Source organism: Antennarius striatus, chromosome 1, assembly GCF_040054535.1.
Source record: "Antennarius striatus isolate MH-2024 chromosome 1, ASM4005453v1, whole genome shotgun sequence".
Taxonomy (NCBI): domain Eukaryota; kingdom Metazoa; phylum Chordata; class Actinopteri; order Lophiiformes; family Antennariidae; genus Antennarius; species Antennarius striatus.
In genome coordinates this window covers 1,398,792-1,421,512 of record NC_090776.1, presented here as the reverse complement: position 1 = coordinate 1,421,512, position 22,721 = coordinate 1,398,792, and the positions used below count along the sequence as shown (strand labels likewise).

The window sequence follows — 22,721 nt, the reverse complement described above, 5'->3', positions numbered from 1 at the left end:
GTAAATTTGCAGTGACGCACAAATGACGCAACAGCAAACATGAACTTTCAGGTTGAGGTGAGATTAACAAATTAATCTGTAATGACGTTCAGGATCAAGTTGAATTAATTTATAAAAGATTTAAAACAGAAATAAAATGATTTCAAGGTCACAGCCGACGGACACACCCGGATTAGACCAGATTATCACAGGTGGAGATTATCAGAGGTGGAGGAAAATCGAAAGGACACACAGGTGAGAGTTGAGCTGCCAGTACAGTCTGATGACGTCATGATGACATCACTGCCCTGAAGGAATTCACCTTGTGAGAGTATTAAGAAGTTTTGTTTTACTCTCAACAAAAATATAAACGCAACACTTTTGTTGTTTCTCCCATTTTCCATGACTTAAAGATCTATAATCTATTCCAGATACACAATATTACCATTTCTCTCAAACATTGTTCACAAATCTGTCTAAATGTGTGATAGTGAGCACTTCTGCTGTGCTGAGATAATCCATCCCACCTCACAGGTGTGACACATGATTAGTGCACAGGTGTACCTGATACTGCCCACAGTAAAAGGCCACTCTGAAATGTACAGTTTTGTCTCACAGTAAAATGCCACAGACGCCACGAGCATTGAGGGGGTGTGCAGTTGTCATGCTGCCAGCAGGACTGTCAACCAGGTCTGTTGGTCGTGCATTGAATGTTCATTTCTCCACCGTCAGCCGTCTCCAAAGGCGTTCCAGAGAATATGGCAGTACACCCAACCAGCCTCACAACCACAGACCACGTGTCACCACACCAGCCCAGGACCTCCACATCCAGCAGGTTCACCTCCAAGGTCGCCTGAGACCAGCCACTCAGACAGCTGCTGAAACAGTTGGTTTGCATCACCAAACTATTTCTGCACAAACTGTCAGAAACCGTCTCAGGGAAGCTCAACTGCATGCTGGTCGTCCTCATCGGGGTCTGAACCTGACTCCAGATCGTCGCCGTAACAGACTTGAGTCACATTCGATGGCGTCTGGCGCGTTGGAGAGGTGTTCTCTTCACGGATGAATCTGGGTTTACATTGTTCAGGGCAGATGGCAGACAGTGTGGGTGAGCGCTTTGCTGATGTCAGTGTTGTGGATGGAGTGGCCCGTGGTGGTGGTGGGGTTATGGTATGGGCAGGCAACTGTTATTGACGAAGAACACAGGTGCATTTTATTGATGGCATTCTGAATGCACAGAGATACCGTGATGAGATCCTGAGGCCCACTGTTGTTCCATACATCCATGAACATCACCTCATGTTCCAGCAAGATAATGCACGGCCCCATGTTGAAGGATCTACACAATTCTTGGAAGCTGAAAATGTCCCAGTTCTTGCATGGCCAGCATTATTTATTGATTATCTCAGCAAAGCAGAAGTGCTCACTATCACACATTTAGACAGATTGGTGAACAAAGTTTGAGAGAAATGGTAATACTGTGTATCTGGAATGAATTATAGATGTTTAAGTCATGGAAAATGGGAGCAAAAACAAAATTGTTGCGTTTATATTTTTGTTGAGAGTAAAACAAACATGGAATTTAAGTAGATTTAATCTTTTCACACTAAATTAACGGCTGGAAGTCAAAACATCCGCCGGCCTCTCAGAACGTTTATTAGATCATCGGTTATTAGATCCAAACACGGTCGAGCTTTACATCTAAATTAAACACATTTGAGCAGGAACAGAATAAACGAGATCAGAACATAAACCAGTCCGATCTGAATCCGGTTCAACGCTGGAACAGGTTTAACTGAGATCCTGTTTCAACTCTGAGACGTTTGATTGGATGAACATCTGAGGTACTTTAACCTAAACCAGACTAGAGACCCAAACCAGACTAGAAATCCAACCCAAACCAGACTAGTAAACCCAAACCAGACTAGAAACCAAAACCAAACCAGACTAGTAACCCAACCCAGACTAGGAACCCAAACCCAACTGGACTAGTAACGCAAACCAGACTAGAAACCCAAACCAAACTAGTAACCCAACCCAAACCAGTAACCCAAACCACACTAGAAACCCAAACCAAAACAAGACTAGTAACCCAAACCAGACTAGAAACCCAAACCAAACCAGACTAGTAATCCAAACCAGACTAGAAACCCAAACTACACTAGTCACCCAACCCAGACTAGTAACCCAACTCAAATCAGACTAGTAACCCAAACCAGACTAGAAACCCAAACCAAACCAGACTAGTAACCCAAACCAGACTAGAAACCCCAACCAAACCAGACTAGTAATCCAAACCAGACTAGAAACCCAAACCACACTAGTCACCCAACCCAGACTAGTAACCCAACTCAAATCAGACTAGTAACTCAACCCAAACTAGTAACCCAAACCAAACCAGACTAGTAACCCAACCCAAATCAGACTAGTGACCCAAACCAAACCAGACTAGTAACCCAGACTAGTACACCATTACTAGGTTCCAGTCACACACGTGTTCAGGTTAACGTGTAGATCAATAGATGGTGAATGAGGTGGAGGTCACACAGTGAAGCGTTGGGTTTTCCTGAACCTTTATTGTCATGAAACAAAAACTTCATTGAGAAATAAATTCCAGCAGCAGAATTATTGATAAAATAACAGAACCGCCTGCTGAGTCGAGCTACGCTAACGCTAACGCTAGCACCAGCTCGGCCCTTCCTGACGCTGGAGGCGGAGTCTGAACACGACGAACCTCCAGCGCCGCAGGAGAGACCGAATCAATGAATCCATCGATGGAAATTAAAATCTAAACCGTTCTTCATCCTTTTTTCCCTCGTTCTCAGGCTGTTAGCCCATCGGCCAATCAGATGGTGAGCACGTTCAGCATGAGAACGAAACATCAACTGTTAATTCACAGGTTAAAAGTCCTTCCTGTGGAACGTGTAATGTTTGAAAGGTCATGCAGTTATTAAAAAAACACACAACAGATCTGTTGTTAAAAAAAAAAAAAGATACTTTATGAATAAATAGTTTAGAAAAAAACAGCACAACTGTGGTTTAAATACATGAACACGTGTGTGTGTGTGTGTGTGTGTGTGTGTGTGTGTGTGTGTGTGTGTGTGTGTGTGTGTGTGTGTGTGTGTGTGTGTGTGTGTGTGTGTGTGTGTGTGTGTGTGTGTGTGTGTGTGTGTGTGTGTGCGTGTGTGTGTGAAGGCATTCAGACAGGAAGGAACCAGCTGCTTCCGGTTCCAGACGGCGTTGGGTTCAGTCATTGTGGGAACCCACGGTGCGTTCAGGGGACTTTCCTCTTCCTGCTGCGGTACTTCCTCTTCCTCTGCTTGTGCAGGTGACAGAAGTTGATGAAGAGTCCTGAGAAGGAAGAAGGAAAGAGGCTGTGAGTGAAGAAGAGATGACAAAACCACGACAGAAAGAAACAGGGTTACTAGTCTTTTACATTCCCCAGTTTGGGATAAAGTATAGTGAAGTTTCACAAACCGGAGAAACATTCTTTACATTTATTTACAGCTTGTCCTCTTACACATGTAGCTTACCTCTAGAGTGAAAGAAGAGGAGGAGGGGAAAGAAGATAATGGTCGGTTATGGTGAAGCGCAGAGGATTAAATAGTAGGATATGGTAAAGCGTGTCAAAGTTAAAAGTTGGATATGGTGAAGCGTGGAGGAGATAATAGTCGGATATGGTGAAACACAGAATTCATTGTTGGGTATGGTGAAGCACAGAGAAGATAATAGTCAGATATGGCGAAGCGCAGAGTTAATAATCAGATATTGTGAAGCACAGAGGAGATAATAGTCAGATATGGTGAAGCATGGAGGAGATAATAGTCGGATATGGTGAAGCATGGAGGAGATAATAGTCATATATGGTGAAGCATGGAGGAGATAATAGTCGGATATGGCGAACCGCGGAGTTACAAGTCAGATATGGTGAAGTGTGGAGTTAATAGTTGGATATGGTGAAGCGCGTTTGTTCGTTTAGGACTAGCTGTCTGTGGGGAGTGTTCATGAACGTCTCACCGAGGAACATGAGGACCAGGTAGACCTGCAGTGAGTAGGAGAAGCTCAGGGAGCCCCCCAGGACGGTGGGAAGAGGGACGCTGAACAGACGGGTCTCATCAAAGACGGGCAGAGACTGGATCACGGCCACCGCTGTAAACACGTAACAACGACACGTTAGCGGTGGATAAACGGCGTCGTCGCCACGTAGCGGACCAATCACGCACCTTCAGCCACGACCCCCGCCGGGTAGAGGGGGATCCAGAGGCTGTACCTCAACCACGTCAGCAGCTTCCACTCCGTGCCCAGGCAGGCTAGCATATAGAACGGGTACCTGATGAAGACGAGGAAGAGTGCGGGTTACGGGGGCGGCGGCGACGACGCAGACAGGAAACGGGGGCGGGATCTGAGCGCACCTGAAGATCTCGATGGAGCTCCACAGGTAGAAGACGAAGAAGACCACCGGTTTGCTCTGCATCTGCTCCAGACTGCCGAAGACCACGAACAGGATGACGTTTCTACCGGCAACCTGGAAACACCGGGAAAAACAGGAACAGGAAGTTCAGCCCGGCGTCTCTTCAGGGCGGACATGACAAAATAAAAGCATCTCAGCTTCACCTGAATCAGAGCAGGAAGGAATCCGGTTCTGACCAGACCCAGCAACGGGTTCACGACCTCCAGCACCGCCATCATCTGACAGAAGTACATCACGTCCGCCGTGGCGTGGAACGTATCGTAGAACGAATCTGTGGGACGCCATTCAACAGCCAACAATTACCCACAATCCTTGTCATTTGCAAAACAAATCGACCGTCCATTCGCGGCAGCGATCCCGCTCTCGTCCGACAAAGACGCTCTTTGTGTTCCTGTTGTTCTTCCGTTTGTGCGTCGCATAAAGAGAATTCAAACGTGAAATTATTTAGTCCACAGAACTCAGAGAGGAACCATTGTGTCCGTTTCCACGGTTACCAGAGCAAAGAATTGATTAATATTGGAGATTAAATTTATTTATAGGATCAAAATCAGTCTAGACAGGTTCATGTACCCTTTCAAAATAAGATACCCTTCAGAAATGTGAAACTTTCAAGTTAAGATTCCTTGGTTAAGCATTTATTTATTAACGAGACTTAAAAAGAGTCGAGTCAAGTTTATTTAAAAAGCGCTGAGTCACACCAGAGGCGACCTAGTCAGAAAAAACCCCCAAACAAATCCCTGACCCAGATCCAGATTTAGATCCAGATCCAAATCCTGATCCTGATTTAGATCCTGACCTTGATTTAGATCTAGATCCGGATACTGAACCAGATCCTGATCCTGATTTAGATCCAGATCCAGGTCCTGATCCAGATCGGTCCAGGACTAGTGTGAACACCTGTAGAGACTCGCTCTGAGACTCTCATTCGGACTTGAAATACAGCGACTGGCTTCTTTATTCTGTTTCACAACCTCCACCTCCGTTAGCGTGAGCCGTTAGCGTCACCCCTCACAACCTGGTTTAGAGGGGGAGTCAGAAATCTTTGGGGGTGGGGGGGTGGGGGGGTTAGGGTCACAAACCTTGACCGAGAACGAAGAGTCGAACCGTCATGTTGACGAAGATCCAGGAGAAACCCAGGAACTGAACCAGGTTGTACATGAACAGGTAGCCCTTCTTCAGGCCCAGGTAGGCTGTGGAAACAGAACAGGTCCATGCTAATGATGCTAATGCTGCTAACGATGTTCATGCTGCTAATGATGCTAAAGGTGAAGGACTGAGGGACTCACGGTCTTCACGGACTCTCGACTCCACGCTGATCTTGTTAATTTTCTCTTCTTTCTGAAACAAATCCCAAGGTCATCCGTCACAATCCGACCGCATACGACTTCCTGCTCGCGTTCGTACGACAGGAAGTCACGTTTTTCAAAGCCGCTGACGTTAAACTCCAAGTTTTATTCCAAAAACAGAACTTGAACCGTGTTTCTATGGTAACGGTCAGGCGTGAAGTTCACATCAGTTCACGACGCCGTCAGATGTTTACACTCATCAAACATCGTGTTTCTAACGTCGCGTGTCGTGACTCGTACGACCCGTTCGTTACACGCAGACGACAAATCGACTTCCAGTCGTCCTCAGAGGAGGAGGAGCCTCAGGAACACGTTAGCATGAAGCTACGTCTCTATTCCCCACCTGAGCCTGCAGCTCCATCTCGGCGTCGGACTCGTCCAGCCAGCGGTCGAAGTCGGGGGCCAGGAACAGGGGCCTCTTCTCCTGCAGGGTCAGGCGGTCCCACCAGCGCTCCTCCTGCTTCCGGACCCTGATGTCCACCTGGCGCTCGGTGGACCTGTGGAGGATCTGAGGCAACCAGACGCCAGACGGTCAAGTCTCCAGAGGAGTGGGATTCAAACCTACACCCAGAAACCCTCCAGCCCTCTGATTGGCTGACCCTTATCTGATTAATGATTATTTGTTATCAGTAGAGAATTTTCCTTGATCTGAGCATTTGATCCGAACCAATGTCAATAAAACAGGGAGCGACAAAACAAAGAAACCTGATGTCATCGTTTACAGAGAGATAAATCATGTTAACATGAAACAAACAGGATAAATTTAACTTCATTAGTTGAGGTGAATAAAACAAACGTACCTCCGGTCTAACAGGCTCCAGGAACTCCAAACTGAACTCATACTCGTTTTCTCCTTTGGCCCCGTGACCCCGAGCTGCACGAAAACAACGAGTTGGATATGAAGAAGAAAAAATAAGAAGAAAAATGTACTTATTAAAACCTTGTAATTATTAAAATATTAAATTATTAAAATTAAATTATTAAAATTCATTTGAATTAAATTATTAAATTAAAACCCTTGTAATTATTAAAATAATTACATTAAAATGTAATTATTAAAAGCCTCAGGGAAATTATTAAAGGTTATATCAAGGAATATTATTATTTATATTATTAAATATATCACTGAATATTAATACTATTATTTTTATTTTATTATTTATATATTATTTCCATTATTTCTATACATATAATATTTATTGTATTGATTTATGTTATTTATATATTTATTTTTATTATTATTTATATATTACTTAAGGATATATTAGGGATGATTGTTATTATCATTTATATTATTTATTATTTAACACTATTTATACATTATTATTATATTATTATTTTTATCTACACTGTATATATTATTTATTTATATTATTTATATATTTTACAGTATTCTATTTATCTTGTTATTTATATTATTTAAGGATATCTTCATCCTGACAGACCTTTTTTAAAATCAACTGAACAAAATCTTTTCCTCCTACAGACAAGTTTTTCTTCTGCTGTACATATTTTTCATTCTACTGATTCTTTAGTTTTGGGCTCCAAGGCGGTTTTCCTTGAATTCCAGACGTTTTTCTTAGACACCAACCTCTGAACTGAAGTGTGTTGTTTTCCAGGAGGCTGATGTCCAGATTCTGAAAAATAAAGACAAATATCCTTTAGAATGAAGAGGTGGAAACAACAGGACTGTTTTTTGGGCCACAAATATAGAATTTAAGTTTATAAAAGTCTGAATCATCTCTAAAAACATGGAGGAAAGTAAACAGAGCCTTTAATTAACGGGGACTCGTTTCAAATGTGGAGTGACGCCGTGCTGTGATGAATTCTGGGTATCTACTTCCTGTTTCTCACATCTAGTCCTCGTCTGACCTCGTCTGAAAAGCACTTAGAAAATAAAAAACATCCATTATAATATAAATGAGTTTCAATTGTTTTGATTTTTGTCTCCTAGCAACAGACATCAGCTTAAAGTTGATTGCTTTTACTGTTTAATATTAGGAAACCCGCTTCATGTAAATCCCTCAACCTGTTAAAAAATACAAATTGAATCTATTATTTGAGTTCTGTTTCAGTTTATAATTAAAACATGTTTAAAACATCATTCAGACGCGACATGATGAACCAGGTGTAATCCGACACGTCAGGTTACACCTGGTTTTAGTCGTTCTGCGTCCCGAGAGGCTGAACCCGACCCCCAGCATCCATCACAGGTCATCCATCTTTAATACCTCCTGACAGTCGACAGCTGTGCTAACTGGGATGTACTGGTAACCATGGTAATGCCACCTCTTTCCTAACCTCCTGCTGACATCTGGAGTCACGTGGTTTGACATCAGGAGTTTAGAGTTATCAATAGAAGTGATTATAATCATTTTAGAGGAGGACTTGATGCTGGAGACAAGACAAACTACATCCGTGTAGTTCTGAACAGATTTAACGGCCATGACTCAGATGATTACTGTACTTATATTATTATTATTACTATTTAAAGTAATATTAACCAGGATGTTTTAGCCCATCAGATAAAAACGAAAAGACAACTGGAAATTTATGTGATATATGTCAAAAAAATAGAAAAATTAGAGAGACTGTTAAAAAAAATCTGATTTAAGAATAACATTAACATTAGAATGTTTATTCTGGAAGAAAGAATATTAAAAAACACAATAAATAAAGGTTCAATTTTGTTATTCAGGCTGTTTATATTGTGTTGACTGTGTTGTTGTTGTTGTTGTTGTTGTTTGCTGATGATCATCAACTCTATGTAGCATCACTAGCTAACAGGCTAGCAGCGCTAAACCAAACTACGTCACCGTTAACAGAAAAAAAACACACATTAGTTATCTGAAATTAAACAGCGTGAATACATTTTATTTAAATAAATGTGTGTAAACAGAATTTGAGCAGAGACGGGACCCCCTCCGTGGGTTCCGGGGACGCCGCGGTCGGTCCTACCTGAGCGTCGCTCAGTTCCACCCGGAGGAAAATCTCTCCGTGACGCTGCGCCCAGTGGACGTGGGGGGTGAGAAGCTGCATCGTGGCTCCGCGATTTTAAAAAAAATCTTCATATGATTTTTAAAAAAAAAGGTAATAAATTGATGAATTAACACCCTGCTGTCACGAATCCGCGACGCGAAAGCCCACACCCCCCCACACACACACCGGAAAGGATCGATCGCACCGCTCCGGTGTTTTTCCGGACAGAGATTGAAGCGCACACTTCCGGGAAGTGGTCAACGGGTTTCAAAATAAGATTCCTAAAGCGATGTTGAGAGCTTCAAAATAAAAGCCCACAGACGCGTTTATTTATCTGACTCACAATCAGAATCCTTTATTAATCCCCTGCTTTTCGTTACAGTCGCTGCGCAAAGAACAAAGTAAGTGGAGATGGGACAGAAGTAGATAAATTAGAATTAAAAGAGCAGATAAATAACAGAAAAGACAGAATTATATATAAACATACTGTATATACAGATACAACACAGTAACAATAACTGTAATAAGAATTGGGTTCATTCATCCATTCATCGTCAAACACCCGCTAAATTCAGTTAAATTAGGATAATTAAGTAAATGTGAAGTAAATTATAACAAATAATTCGAATTTAATTTTGTTTCGAGAAATAACTCAAACAAGGGCCAACAACTGTTCATACCCATACACATAAAGCTGCCACAATATGAAGGGTCTGCCGGATATCTTTATACTTTACAATTTCAGTGGTCTTTTATATATTATCCTACTGCACATACCTGATGGTACTGTACATATCTTTAGGTATTTTAGTGTCCATGTTGGTTTTCTGTGTACGTATTGAGTCTGGTTTTTGCTCTTAGCACTCTGCATTTTGTTTTTGCGCACCAATCCTGTCTTTTGCACCAATACTGCTGCTCTATGTCTCTTATTTGGGGACACATAAAGTTTTTTTAATTTAATTACCATGACAGCGGTGTCACATGACACAAAATCATCAAAGCCGTAAAAAACATTAAACATTAAAAAAACCAAAAACAGACCAGCAGTTTTTAGTTCATTCTAAGGGCACAAAACTGTAACAGCAGAGTTGAGATTAGAGATTATACAGATTCAAGATTAATGGATGCCTGGATCCGTGACAGGTTAGACATTATATTCAGATAGACACACGCAGACACGCAAGAGATTTATTCAAGGCCAAAATTTACCAAAAATAAAAAGTAAAGATACAGAATTACTTTGAAATTCAAAATCGTTAAAGTTGACGCTTCAACTTTGATCAATATAAAATAAACCTCAATTTGATCAAAAAATAATCGAGATTCTCCTAAAACAGGTAGAGTCTCGATTTTACTACGCGCCCCTGAACGCATCACCGCAGCCAGTTCCCCGGTGGGGCTGCGTTCGCGTCCGGTCGTCCTGATTTCCGTCCGGTAAAAAAAACCAAAAAAAACAAAAAACATCACGGGGCTTCAAATCAGATCCAGTTCAAGTGTTTCACGTCCGAACCGAACCATGTAGGGTTTAACGGTCACGTTACTTTCTAGCGGACGCGGCGTCGGTAACGCCTCGTTCCAAAGTACAAGTCAAAGTTCTTCTACCGGGCGGCGCGGATCTCCTCCCGGTGGGATTTACCTCATTTCACCTTTTTAATTATAACGCGACTTTTAATCCTGCAAGAGACGAAATGGTTCCGGGAGAAGCAGAACCGACCGAGGAGGCCTCCGGTGCTCCCGGTTCCTCCCGGAGGAACCCCGCGGATGACCGGAGGAAGACCAGAGTGATCTTCATCGTCTATCTGCTCGCTGCTCTCGACGTTTCCTGGATGTTTCTACAGTTTTCTGTAACTCCTGTAAGTTTAATTGACATTTAAATATTTTTACCTCCTCCTCTTTCTCGTTTAAAGTCAGGTATTTAATTAAATTTTAATATTTAAATCATAAAATCTGTTTAAAAATGACTCCAGATGTTTAAATACATCCGATCCCTGTGTGAGAAATAAACTTCCGCATAAGATAAGCCCCGCCCCTTCATTTAGAGCCATTCTTACATTCTATTGGCTCTTTGGTATCACGTGATGCGGAAGAGCCCTCCCCCAAGCCTTCTACAGTTTTCTGTAAAGCCTGTAAATTTTAATCACATTTAAATGTTTTCATCTCCTTTTTTTCTCATTTAAGGTAAGATATTTGTTAAATTTTGATATTTTAATCATAAAATCTGTTTACAAATGATTCCAGGCCTTTAAAATTTTAATCTTTAAATACACCTGATCCCTCTGTTAGTGGAAACTTCCGCATAAGCTAAGCCCCGCCCCTCCATTTAGAGCCAATCTTACATTCCATTGGCTCTTCTGTATCACGTGATGCAGAAAAGCCCTCCACAGCCTTATTTAACATATCTGCTTATGTTTGACCCCTGCTGGAGAGGAGATGAAGTGATTTCTGAACTTGATGATCACATGATCGATCACATGACCACATTACCCATGTTTCCCCTCTAGTATCTGGCCAAGAAAATGGGCTTCGACACCTTGTGGTTCGGTTACCTGCAAACCCTAGTCGGGATGTTCCAGCTGTTAGGGGGGCCATTGTTCGGCAGGTGAGTCCCCGCCCCCCTGATGATGACATCACAGTTCTGACTTGTGATTGGTCGAATGTTTTTTCTTCTGTCTCCCCACAGGTTTGCGGATCTGTTCGGCGCCCGCGTGGCCTTGTCGGTGTCGTGTTCTGCCACCGTGGCGTTCTTCCTGCTGCTGGCCGCCTCCCGCGTCCCCGCCATGTTGTTCCTCCACAAGGTCCCCACGCTGCTGATGCACGTCTTCCCCTGTAAGCGGCGCCGCCACGGGCCAATCAGGTGGGAGGGGGGTGGGGCGGGGCAGGCGGGAGGAAGTCTGCGCACGTCGGAGGCGTTTGTGTAGCGGGGGATTGAACTTTGACGATATCAATTGATTATCCTTTCTCTTTGCCCCCCCCCCCCCCAGCCTGTCAGATGGTCGTGGCCGACCTATCAGAGCCTGAGAAACGGGCCGACGCCCTGGCCAAGCTGGGCCTGTGTTTCGGCGTCGGGATGATCGCCGGATCCACGCTGGGCGGCCACCTGACCACTCGCTACGGGTGGGTCTGCGCTGCAGTCGCTGTGGCGACGGGGTAAACATAAACAAGCTGACTTCCTGTTTGCGTCCCCAGGGAGGCGTTCACGGCGTGCGTCGGCGCCGCCGGGAGCGCCTTCAGCCTCCTGCTGGTTCTGATGTTCGTCCCCGAAAACACCAAAGACGGAACAGCGGCGCCCGACGGTAAGACCCACCCCCACGTCGGTCAAGATGTCATCGATAGAGGTTAGAAGGATCGGCCAATCACGTGTCTGTCGCTGCAGCTGGGACCAATCAGAAGTCGGTGTTCAGCCTGGGCGAGATCACCCGGCTGATGACGTTTCCGGGCGTGGCCAGGACCTTCATCGTGAAGACGGTCGCAGGGTTTCCCTCAGGTGAGACAAGACTGTAGCCCCGCCCCCAACAGGCTAAGACCAGCCCCGCCCCCAACAGACTAACACTAGCTCCGCCCCCAAGAGACTAACACTAGCCTTGCCCCCAGCAGACTAACATTAGCCCTGCCCCCAAAATACTAACATTAGCCCCGCCCCTCAAGAGACTGACACTAGCCCCGCCCCCTAACAGACTAACAGTAGCCCCGCCCCCCAACAGACTATCATCAGCCCCGCCCTCACCGGACCCACACTAGTTCCGCCCCCCAACAGATTAACATTAACCCCGCCCCCTCTGGACACTAACCCCGCCCCTCCTCACACTGACCCCGCCCCCTGCAGGTATCTTCCAGGTCATGTTCTCCATCATCGCTCTGGAGTTCTTCCAGCTGCTGCCGGAGCAGAACGGGTACCTGATGGCGTACTTCGGCGTCGTCCAGATGGTAAAACGTCACGCAGCGACCCCCCCGCTCTTCATCTGATGATGATGATGATGATGATGATGATGCTGCTTCCTCAGGTCGTTCAGGGGGGGGTGATCGGTCGTCTCACCACCAGGTTCTCTGAGGAGAAGCTGCTGCTGCTGTCCATCGGGGTGTCTGCTGTGGTGGGACTGGCCCAGGTGGACACACACACACACACACACACACACACACACACACACACACACACACACACACACACACACACACACACACACACACACTCACCTGCTTCCCCCCCTGCAGGCCCTCATGCTGACCGTGTTCCACTTCTGCCTCATCGTGGTTCCCCTCATGTTCTCCCTCAGCACCTTCAACGTCATCACCAACAGCATGCTGACCAACAGCGTCCCGCCCTCCGACACGGGTAAGCCCCTCCCCCTTGCAGATTAACCCCTTAAACCCCAGCTGCTCTGATGAATCTCCTCTGGTCCTCAGGAACGATGCTGGGACTCTGCGCTTCGGTCCAGTCCCTGACGCGGACCCTCGGCCCCACCGCCGGCGGCTTCCTGTACCTGAACTACGGCGTTTCCTCCATCGGGTTGATCCAGTTTGTCGTCAACGCCGTTGTGTTCGTCTACCTGCTGCAGCGTTTCGTCACAAACAAGGAGAAACGGTCCTGAAGACCGGAGGGAGACGCTCTGGACCTGCTGAGTTTTATCTGCTGTCCACTAGGGGGCAGCAAACATCCTGTTTTACCTCAGGACTCTTCGTCACGTTGCCATGAGCCTTAAATGTTACTACAAACTGATCACATTAGTAATCAATATCAAAAACTGATTGTCTTTAATAATCAGTCTGACTTTATAAATAATTATATTTTTCTACTATATATCCAAAGAAATTAAATCATCATCTTGCAATGATGCAATCATCATCTTCTTCTTCTTGCAAGTGAGACAAATTCAAAAATTCAGTTTACAGCAACAGAATTCTGATATTTTGATGATTTCAATCAATCTGATCGACAATGAGTCAAAATCCTTTGACTCACTGATTGAGTCTCAGTCACATGTCCCACTGGAAATAGATTAGATCACTTTTCTTCACTGACTTGATTGTTTTTGAACAATTAAAGACAATTTATATTATGCATGCTTCATCTTTAGTCACTATGAATAATTTATTTTAAGGAAACTTGTTCTTGCTTGTTTACTGCAGCAACTCAAAGTAGTTAGAGATGAATTTTTATTAAAAAAGAAAGAAAATAGTTTACCTATGGAAAGAAAAGCAAAGGGAAAAATAGAGTTCATCGTGGAAGAAGAAATAACGTCCAGAAACATAACTTCCTGTTTAAGGTTTTTCCTTTCAAAATAAAATATCCGAGAAATTCATGATTTATTCTTTAAAAAAAACATTATCCGCCTCTAATCAAGTTTAACGGATTTCCAATCAAACATTTATTAAAGTGTTGAAAGTGTTAAAGAAAGCGAAAACAGTGACTTCGCATTTTACGTATTTCTCTGTGGTTTAATAAAACAACTATACCAGCCTCCTCGATTACCTAACGAGTTTTATTTTGAAAATCATACAGCGGAAGTACCGCTTCGAGTAAGGTCCGTGCGGAAACAGGAACTTTCCGTCGTTCCTCCACATCAAGATGGACTGGAATGAGGACGAGAATGTAAGTCTGCGTGTTTTCAGCCGCTTCTGCGTCGCGGGTCGGGGTTTCTTCCGGCGGAGGCCAGTGTCGTTTATCCTAATTATATTTCATCGAGTCGTTTTAATTAACCAGAGGGATGTTTGATTTTAAATCGCCCGTAAATCGGCGGACCAGCAGCTCGTCGGTGATCGACGTAGACGAGCCGAGCGAAGCTAGCAGCGGTGGGCGTAGCTAGCCCGCCTCACCTCACAGCAGGTTAGCTTACCTAGCTAGTGATGAAGCAGGTGTTAGCTCGTCGTTAGCATCTTATAACCACACTATAACCCACATGCACACCTTTAACATGTTATTATTTACACTTTTAGCCGCTTTTAGCATTAAGTTGTTCAGTCTACATCCGTTTTAATGCGAGACAAATAACAATAACAAGAAAAACCAGGCTGGAAGAAATTAGCATTAAATTAGCATTAAATTAGCATTAAATTAGCATTCAGCTTCAGTCCATGATGCGAGAAGAAGCTTTAAAATTCAGTCTATGACTGAAAGTTTGTAATTAATAAAGTATCTATCTATCTATCTATCTATCTATCTATCTATCTATAAAGACTTTATAAAATTAAATAAAATTAAAGCTATTTATGGCAGCTACGTTATTTTTATTTACATTTGTAAACAGGAAAATAATGTGGTATTACTAAATAAATTCACTCAACGTGTTAATGCATGTTGTGTCCAGTTTGTTTATCACAGCACTGATGTAGTTAATATAATGATAAATAAATAAGGATACGCTGAAGTCATTTCTTCAGTAGTCGATCCTCCCAACAGAATAGATCGGAACCAGAAGTCGTGCTCCTGGTGTAAACCTGCTGGTTCTGTTTGCTGAAAGTCAAACTGGATTTAAGTTCAACACATTTTTCTTGTGAGTCAAAGAAAACAGGAATGTTGTTGGTTCTACTTCTGTCTGTGAAGACGTTCAACCTGTTCCTGAAGCGTTCAAGTTCAGTTCTCATCCCTCTGGTCCTGGATTACTTTATATTTCATTATAACACATTAATACAAACCCTGTTCCTTTATTGCAGTACATTATAAATATGGTATTTATGATACTTTAAATGTTCTTTCTGATCCAAGCTTGAAACCACAGGACACGATGGGGTGACCCCCACCTTGACCCGGATCCTCCTGTTCTTGTGCGTTACAGGGTCACGGTCACATGCACGACGGCTGTCACCACGGACACGCAGGACACTCCCACTCCCACGGTCACTCCCACGGCATGAACCTGAGTCAGCAGCCGAAGAAACGTCCGCTGATGGACGACAGCAGCAGCTGGGACATCGTCAAGGCGTCGCAGTAAGTGGGGCCGGCGTCCAAACCGGGATGTAGCCTGTGTCACGCGACGTGGCGTCACTCTAAAGGTGTTTCAGTCACCTCTCGTCCAAGAGGCTTCTTCAGTTCCGCCGGTGTCGCCTCATCTGCTGTGGGATGCAGTCAGGGAAGTTGTTCCTCCAGCTTCCAGTAAAGATTTCATCCTGATTCTGGCGATAATGAAATTTTTTTTGATCGTGTCCGTCGGCTGAAGAATCGTCTTCAGCCTCAGGCCACATTTCTTCACGCTGACTCAGCGATTTAATGGACGTCCCAGGAATGTGGACGAACACGCGTGTCCGGGTTGGTTTATCCGCAGGAGAAATACGATTCGAAGCGATTTAGAACTCTGTTTTTGGTTTTTGGTTTCACTTCCTGTTCGTTTCATCGGTTCCCCTCTTGAACCCGTTCTCCTCTCGGTCCCTGGGGTCCTCCAGGTTCGGCGTCCTGGAGCGCTGTAAGGAGCTGGTGGAGGCCGGGTACGACGTCCGGCAGCCGGACAAGGAGAACGTGACGCTGCTGCACTGGGCGGCCATCAACAACCGGCTGGAGCTAGTCAAGTGAGGCCCGCCGTCGTCACGGCAACCGCATCCGCCCACCCCTTTTTGGCTCGTTTCATCCCCGTCTCCTCCGCAGGTACTACATGTCCAAAGGGGCCGTGGTTGACCAGCTGGGAGGAGACCTCAGCTCCACCCCCCTCCACTGGGCCATAAGGTGACTGGAGACACGCCCCAGAGGGATTGTGGGTAATGATGTCCGTTTGAAGCCGTCCGGGCTCAGGTGTTGTGTGTGTGGTTGTGTGTGTGATGAGGCAGGGACACCTCCCCATGGTGATCCAGCTGATGAGGTGCGGCGCCGACCCCGCCGTCGCCGACGGAGAAGGTTACCGCGCGCTGCACCTCGCCGTCCTGTTCCAGCACCTCGCCATCGCCGCCTACCTGATGGCGAAGGGTCAGGTGAGGAGTCACACGCTGCTTCCTCTTCCTCACCTCCGATTGGTCGGATTCTCCTCGTAACACTCCTCTTCCTCTTCCTCTTCCTCCAGGAAGTAGACGGGCCCGACTCCAACGGACAGACGCCGCTGATGCTAGCAGCCCAGAAGATAATCGGGTGCGTTTATGGGTGATTATTGATCGGGGATCTGGGCTGCAGTGATTTTTTTCTCATTAAAGATGCTGTCAGCCAATCAGATTGCACCGTTTCTCTGGTCCAATCAGCATCAGGCACCAAATTGGACCACGCTATGTTACCCGTTAGCGAGATAACGTAGCGTCTATCTGAATCCTGCTAATCCCGCCCCGCTCTGTTGTTGTCTTTGCCGCGGTGACACACCTGTATTAATTATGGGATGGAGTGTTTGTCTTTCTGAGGACTTCGGATCGGACGCGTGCGATAAGAACGCGTCGTCACGGCGGTAAATCACGTGAAAAACGAAGATGGCCGCCGTCACAGACGACATCACGTTGACTTCCTGTCCTTCCAGACCAGAACCCACCAACTTCCTGCTCAAGAACAACGCCTCCGTGAACGCCGTGGACAAACTGAACCGCAACACCCCGCTGCACTGCGCCGTGCTGGCGGGAAACGTAGACGCCGCCCACATCCTGTTGGAGGCGGGGGCGAGCGTGGACGCCGAGAACGCTAACGTGAGCAAAAACAAAAAAAAGTCCTGATTCAGCGCTGCATGGTGGACAGGCGTGTTCCGACCGGGTTTCTGGGTTCTGATTGGCGGTTCCTCCTCAGGGCCACACCCCCATCGACCTCGCCCACCAGGTCCACAGCCCCCTGCTGGTCCACATGCTCACCCACATCAAGCAGGAGCGCATCCAGTCCAGCTCCCGCTGCCTGAGGGTCGTCAACAGGTACAAGGTAGGAGCCCCGCCCCTGCCTCACCCCAAATCAGGAACCAATCAGAACCCTTCAGGACCCGCCCTCTGCTCCACCCCCCCCAGGTGCTCCTGCAGTTCCTGCTCTGCGTCGCCTCCTTCGGGTGCGTCGGCGCCGTCCTGGACATGGACTCCGAGTCCTGGCTGCTCAAAGGCTTCCTGCTGTCCTGCGTGGTGGGCGTGGTCAACCTGATGTCCAGGTGAGGCCTCACGTTCTCCGTCCGGAGGCGGGTTTGACGTTTATGGGATGTTTCTGTCCAAACAGGACTTTTGGGAGTTCGGCCTTCAGGTCTCTGCTTCCTGCTTCAGCCCTCATGGCGTCCGTCTTCTGGATGCTGGTCACCTGGTGCCTCTGGTTCCTGCCCGATATCCTCCAGAGTCCTGGTTAGCCGCTAATGTTAGCATAAAAGCAGAGCTAGCTTACAACTCTCATAACTGTGAACGTTAACAATAGCGATGACAATTTGATCCATTAGCCGCCGTTAGCACACATTCATGTGTTTTCTGTAATGTTAATAACAACATGAATTGCTGCTAATGTTAGAAGCTAATTGGCTAGTTACTAGCATAAACAGAGCTAGCTTACTACTTACTCATATAGCTGTAAACGTGAACATTAGCGATAATGATAATAACGACGAAGCGGGACCATCGTCTCGGTAAGTTAACTGGCTAGTTAGCTGCTAATATTAGCAGCTAACTAGCTAATTAGCCGCTATTGGTGTTTATCCAGTATTATTTGTTAAGTAATGCCTGAGCAGTGGATATATGCAATTTCCTCCGGGATTAATAAAGTATCTATCTATCTATCTATCTATCTATCTATCTATCTATCTATCTATCTATCTATCTATCTATCTATCTATCTATCTATCTATCTATCTATCTATCTATCTATCTATCTATCTATCTATCTATCTATCTATCTATCTATTATTAGCATAAACAGAGCTAACTTACTACTCACAGCAGTGAACATTAACGTTAGGGATGATGATTTGATCCATTAGCCGCCGTTAGCACACATTCGTGTAACGTTAATAACAACATTAATAGCTGCTAATGTTAGAAGCTAATTGACTAGTTAGCTGCTAATATTAGTGAAAGCAGAGAGCTAACAAACTACTTATTCATGTAGCTGTAAACATGAACATTAGCGATGTGATTCATTAGCTGCCGTTAGCAGATATATTTCATGTGTTTTTTCTAAAATTAATTACGATGTTAATAGCTGCTAACATTAGCAGCTAATTGGCTAGTTAGCTGCTGATATTGGTAAAAACAGAGAGCTAACTTGCTACTTACTGATACAGCTGTAAACATTAACATTAGCAATGACGATGAAGCAGGACCATCATCTCGGTAAGCTAGCTGGCCAATTAGCTGCTAATATTAGCACCTAACTAGCTAGTTAACTCGTTTTCTGACTGAGGTAGCCTTCCTTGACCTTTGACCCTACATGGGCCCAGCACCACCCTTCAGGTGCTGTTTGCCCTGACCGCCGCCGGGCTGCTCTACTACTACCTCCGCACCTGCAGGACCGACCCGGGGTTCGTCAAGGCCACCGAGGAGGAGAAGAAGATGGTGGGGACCCACGACCGGGCGCCGAACCCGCCTGTGGCGTCCAGGTCCCCACGCTTACGTGTGTGTGTGTGTGTGTGTTGTCAGAACGTGTTGGTGCTAGCTGAAGCCGGATGTCTGGACCCCAGAATCTTCTGCACGTCCTGCATGGTGAGCCTCGACCTCGGCGGGGTTCGACCCCAACCCCTGTCGCTAACACTCGCTCACTTTCTGTCGCTAACGGCTGCTCACTTCCTGTCACTCTGTCCACAGAGTAAGAAGCCGATGCGGACCAATCACTGCTTCTCCTGCGACGCCTGCGTGGCCAAACAGGACCACCACAGCATCTGGACCAACTGCTGCATCGGTACCTCGGAGAGCGCCTGAAAGCGACCCTGCGGAACCAGGCAGCGTGTTTTAACGCCCCGTTTGTCGTCTTGCAGGCGCGAGGAACCACCACCACTTCGTGCTCTTCCTGTTCTTCCTGATGCTGATGGGCTTCTGGATGTTCTACGGCTGCTTCACATGTGAGTCCCTCCACGTGTCCCGTGTCTGTGATGTCATCATGTGAGCGCTCACACTGGACACGCCTTCACTCCTCAGACTGGTCCACTCACTGCCTGCTGCACTACGAGGAGGAGGGGCTGTGGGGCGTGGTCTCTGCCCTGGTTGGCTGCTCTCCCTGGCTGCTCGCCATCCTCCTGATGGCGTTCTACCACACCTGCTGGTCCGGACTGGTTCTGGCGCTGCAGCTCTACCAGGTGAACGTCGGACCAGAACATTTAAGGTGGAATTAAGGTGGAAATGATCGGCTGAGTCGTGGTGAAGCTCTTTAGCTCGCATTAACCAAGTGCGACAAATTTGGCCCAGGTGTCATAAAGCGGGATCGCAGGTGTCGACACATTTTGAGAGAAATTTACCAGAAAATTTCATCTATAGCTAGTCCTCAACATACAAACACAACATCCTAGAGGTTATTCATAAGATGAATTGTTCATAAGTCGTTATTTATTAAATTTCAATCTCTAATCTCCATCTGAGGTAATTTAAATACTAAAGTAATGTCATTACTACTGTAAATACTACAGTAATCTCATTACTACTCTAAATACTAAAGTAATCTTATTACTACTCTAAATACTAAAGTAATGTCATTACTACTGTAAATACTACAGTAATCTCATTACTACTCTAAATACTAAAGTAATCTCATTACTACTCTAAATACTAAAGTAATGTCATTACTACTCTAAATACTAAAGTAATGTCATTACTACTCTAAATACTAAAGTAATGTCATTACTACTCTAAATACTAAAGTAATGTCATTACTACTCTAAATACTAAAGTAATGTCATTACTACTCTAAATACTAAAGTAATGTCATTACTACTCTAAATACTAAAGTAATGTCATTACTACTCTAAATACTAAAGTAATCCCTCAGATTGACCAGAAACAATTCCAGGACATTAAAACAACACAGAATAAATCCAATCCAGGTGGAGGTCGTACCTCCACCGTAGCCTGTAGCTTATCTTTAGAGTCAGCTGTCGATGTCGATAATCCAGTGTAGCTACTGTAGCATTTAGCACGTAGCTCACCTTTAGCTATGTGAACGCTGCGGTTGTGGCAGAAAGCGGAACTGCAGGATTATAGTCGGATATGTTGTCACGTTTGCGCGAATCTCTAAATGTACACAAGTCAAATGTTTGTATCTGCGAATGTTTAGGTCGAACGTTTGTATGTTGAGGACTAGCTTTAGTATTAAAACACGTATCGATTATGAATAGATTTAAAATGACTTAGAAATCGTTGTGGATTTTCTCAAGTTTGTGTTGATCTTTCTTCCTGACGGAACGACTGAGTGTTGTTTGATCCTCTTCCTCCCGGTTCCTCCTCTTCCTCCCGGTTCCTCCTCTTCCTCCTGGTTCCTCCTCTTCCTCCCGGTTCCTCCTCTTCCTCCTGGTTCCTCCTCTTCCTCCCGGTTCCTCTTCCTCCCGGTTCCGGATCAGATCGCCTTCCTGGGTCTGACGTCGGCGGAGCGGACCACCCTGGCGTTCCACCAGAGGAAACTCCGCCAGCCCGTCTCCCTGAGGCAGAACCCGTACAAGTGAGCCCACTATTGGCGACGCCCAATGACATCATCGCAAATATTGTCGCGTCATGGAACAAAAGCGTTGAGTCGTGTCTTCTTCCCCCCTCCCCCCTGTAGTTTGGGCGTGGTCCGGAACCTGGTATCCTTCTTCCAGCTGCGCTGCTGCGGCCTCTTCAAGCCGGCGGTCATCGATTGGACGCAGCAGTTCCCCCCCAGCCGCGACCAGCCCGCATTCGGACACCCCGACATGGTGTGAAGCCCCGCCCCACCCTGCCGCCGCCGCCCCGGGCTCAGGGTCAAAGGTTGGACTTGTCTGCCAGTCCTGGACCAAAAAGCACAAAGCGTATTTATTGGTTTTTCCAGCTGGACGTGATTGGCTGGACAAACAGGAAGTGGCGTGGAGGTGCGGTCGGATGCGTCGGACTGCTGCTGCCTTATACTTGACCGACGGAGAGGAAGAAATCACTCAAGTTTAAATTTGATAATTCGGCCCGTAAACTGAAGTATTGAGATGTTTTTTAGGACTTTCAGAGTATTTTTATCTGTCGTTGAAGAAAAAAAAGGACGTTTGTACGTAAACGGTCGCTTTCATGACCTTTTGTAACGCATGTGTTTAATAATGACGACCACTATTTACTTCAATAAAGCAATACTGTGCCTGTTTCTCAGCAGGTGTGTGTGTGTGTGTGTGTGTGTGTGTGTGTGTGTGTGTGTGTGAGTGTGAGGGGGGAGCGCATTAGCGCTACGTGTTAGCATTAACGTCACCAACATGATTCATCCCTTTGATTTTACATACCAACATTTCTAGATACCATATCTGACTTGCCCTGCAGTTCCATTTTCTGCCGCAACTTCCACCGGTCGTGTTTGTATGTTGAGGACTTCCCTTATTTTATGGGTATTTGACTAATTTTATTTTAAAAATGAAATTATACTTTGATCAAAAGTTTCTCTGGATCTAAATTTAAACGATTCCTTTCTAGAAAACCAGCTCTCCTCTGTGTCGTCATTGAGCCTCTTTTAGCTCCTAGTTTTGGTTCAGACACCAGAAACCAAGCAGCTCATAAAAACCTTTATTTTCTCCTTTAAATGAACAATTTTGTAGTTTCATACATTTTGTCCAGTTTTCAAACCAGTGGATTTGACCTGTGATGTCATTGATTGTGTCACAGACAACGGTTGCTAGGCAACCAGAGGTTCACTTCAGCCCGGTCAGGGCCCCCCCTCCGTACCCGTAACCCCTTCAGCCCGAAGTTTCTGCTGTAGCAACCTGGAGAGAATCAGAACACATGAGTAAAACTTACACTCAGTGCAGGAGAAACAGGATTTATGCCAGGACTACACACACACTCACACACACACACACACACACTCACACACACACACACACACACACACACATCTTAAAGGCGGTGATAAGATGAAAAACCTACTAATTCACTTAGAGGAGTGTCACCAGTGACTC

General features: G+C 45.5%; 3 protein-coding genes across 4 annotated transcripts; 2 read left to right on the top strand and 1 right to left on the bottom strand.

Moving 5' to 3' along the window:
* Positions 1-2,535: 2,535 nt before the first annotated feature.
* Positions 2,536-8,990, bottom strand: LOC137593578 (very-long-chain (3R)-3-hydroxyacyl-CoA dehydratase-like). The gene is made up of 11 exons (XM_068312425.1): positions 8,755-8,990; positions 7,388-7,433; positions 6,597-6,670; positions 6,140-6,304; positions 5,737-5,788; positions 5,530-5,640; positions 4,594-4,721; positions 4,392-4,504; positions 4,203-4,309; positions 3,997-4,128; positions 2,536-3,330 (listed from the first exon to the last, which is right to left on the bottom strand). Exons 1-11 carry the CDS (start codon positions 8,833-8,835, stop codon positions 3,254-3,256), a joined length of 1,086 nt encoding a protein of 361 aa, XP_068168526.1. The 5' UTR covers positions 8,836-8,990; the 3' UTR covers positions 2,536-3,253.
* A 275-nt stretch (positions 8,991-9,265) lies between these two features.
* Positions 9,266-14,225, top strand: slc22a18 (solute carrier family 22 member 18). Its single transcript, XM_068315180.1, has 10 exons — positions 9,266-10,628; positions 11,277-11,374; positions 11,456-11,601; positions 11,757-11,889; positions 11,962-12,068; positions 12,149-12,259; positions 12,599-12,699; positions 12,777-12,878; positions 12,985-13,105; positions 13,177-14,225. Exons 1-10 carry the CDS (start codon positions 10,464-10,466, stop codon positions 13,359-13,361), a joined length of 1,269 nt encoding a protein of 422 aa, XP_068171281.1. The 5' UTR covers positions 9,266-10,463; the 3' UTR covers positions 13,362-14,225.
* A 94-nt stretch (positions 14,226-14,319) lies between these two features.
* zdhhc13 (zinc finger DHHC-type palmitoyltransferase 13) lies at positions 14,320-22,077 on the top strand. 2 transcript variants are annotated; one of them, XM_068311418.1, is made up of 17 exons: positions 14,320-14,362; positions 15,546-15,697; positions 16,150-16,272; positions 16,349-16,426; positions 16,524-16,668; positions 16,758-16,822; positions 17,196-17,358; positions 17,456-17,581; positions 17,665-17,798; positions 17,864-17,966; positions 19,060-19,182; positions 19,267-19,329; positions 19,432-19,525; positions 19,602-19,685; positions 19,762-19,919; positions 21,174-21,271; positions 21,374-22,075. In XM_068311418.1, exons 1-17 carry the CDS (start codon positions 14,339-14,341, stop codon positions 21,510-21,512), a joined length of 1,872 nt encoding a protein of 623 aa, XP_068167519.1. In that variant the 5' UTR covers positions 14,320-14,338; the 3' UTR covers positions 21,513-22,075. The 2 variants fall into 2 exon arrangements, with proteins under 2 accessions (XP_068167519.1, XP_068167527.1); XM_068311426.1 differs by lacking the exon at positions 14,320-14,362 and adding an exon at positions 14,443-14,596 and having other exon boundaries at positions 21,374-22,077.
* Positions 22,078-22,721: the final 644 nt, after the last annotated feature.

Coding starts and splice junctions, on each gene's coding strand:
- LOC137593578 (XM_068312425.1), bottom strand. CDS start 8,835: ATGCAGCTTCTCACCCCCCACGTCCACTGGGCGCAGCGTCACGGAGAG. Junction 6,671..7,387: donor CAACACACTTCAGTTCAGAG/GTTGGTGTCTAA, acceptor GTTTTCGTGCAG/CTCGGGGTCACGGGGCCAAA. Junction 4,505..4,593: donor TCCTTCCTGCTCTGATTCAG/GTGAAGCTGAGA, acceptor CGGTGTTTCCAG/GTTGCCGGTAGAAACGTCAT.
- slc22a18 (XM_068315180.1), top strand. CDS start 10,464: ATGGTTCCGGGAGAAGCAGAACCGACCGAGGAGGCCTCCGGTGCTCCC. Junction 12,260..12,598: donor GGTCGCAGGGTTTCCCTCAG/GTGAGACAAGAC, acceptor CGCCCCCTGCAG/GTATCTTCCAGGTCATGTTC. Junction 12,700..12,776: donor ACTTCGGCGTCGTCCAGATG/GTAAAACGTCAC, acceptor CTGCTTCCTCAG/GTCGTTCAGGGGGGGGTGAT.
- zdhhc13 (XM_068311418.1), top strand. CDS start 14,339: ATGGACTGGAATGAGGACGAGAAT. Junction 16,273..16,348: donor AACCGGCTGGAGCTAGTCAA/GTGAGGCCCGCC, acceptor TCTCCTCCGCAG/GTACTACATGTCCAAAGGGG. Junction 17,967..19,059: donor GCCTCTGGTTCCTGCCCGAT/ATCCTCCAGAGT, acceptor TTGACCCTACAT/GGGCCCAGCACCACCCTTCA.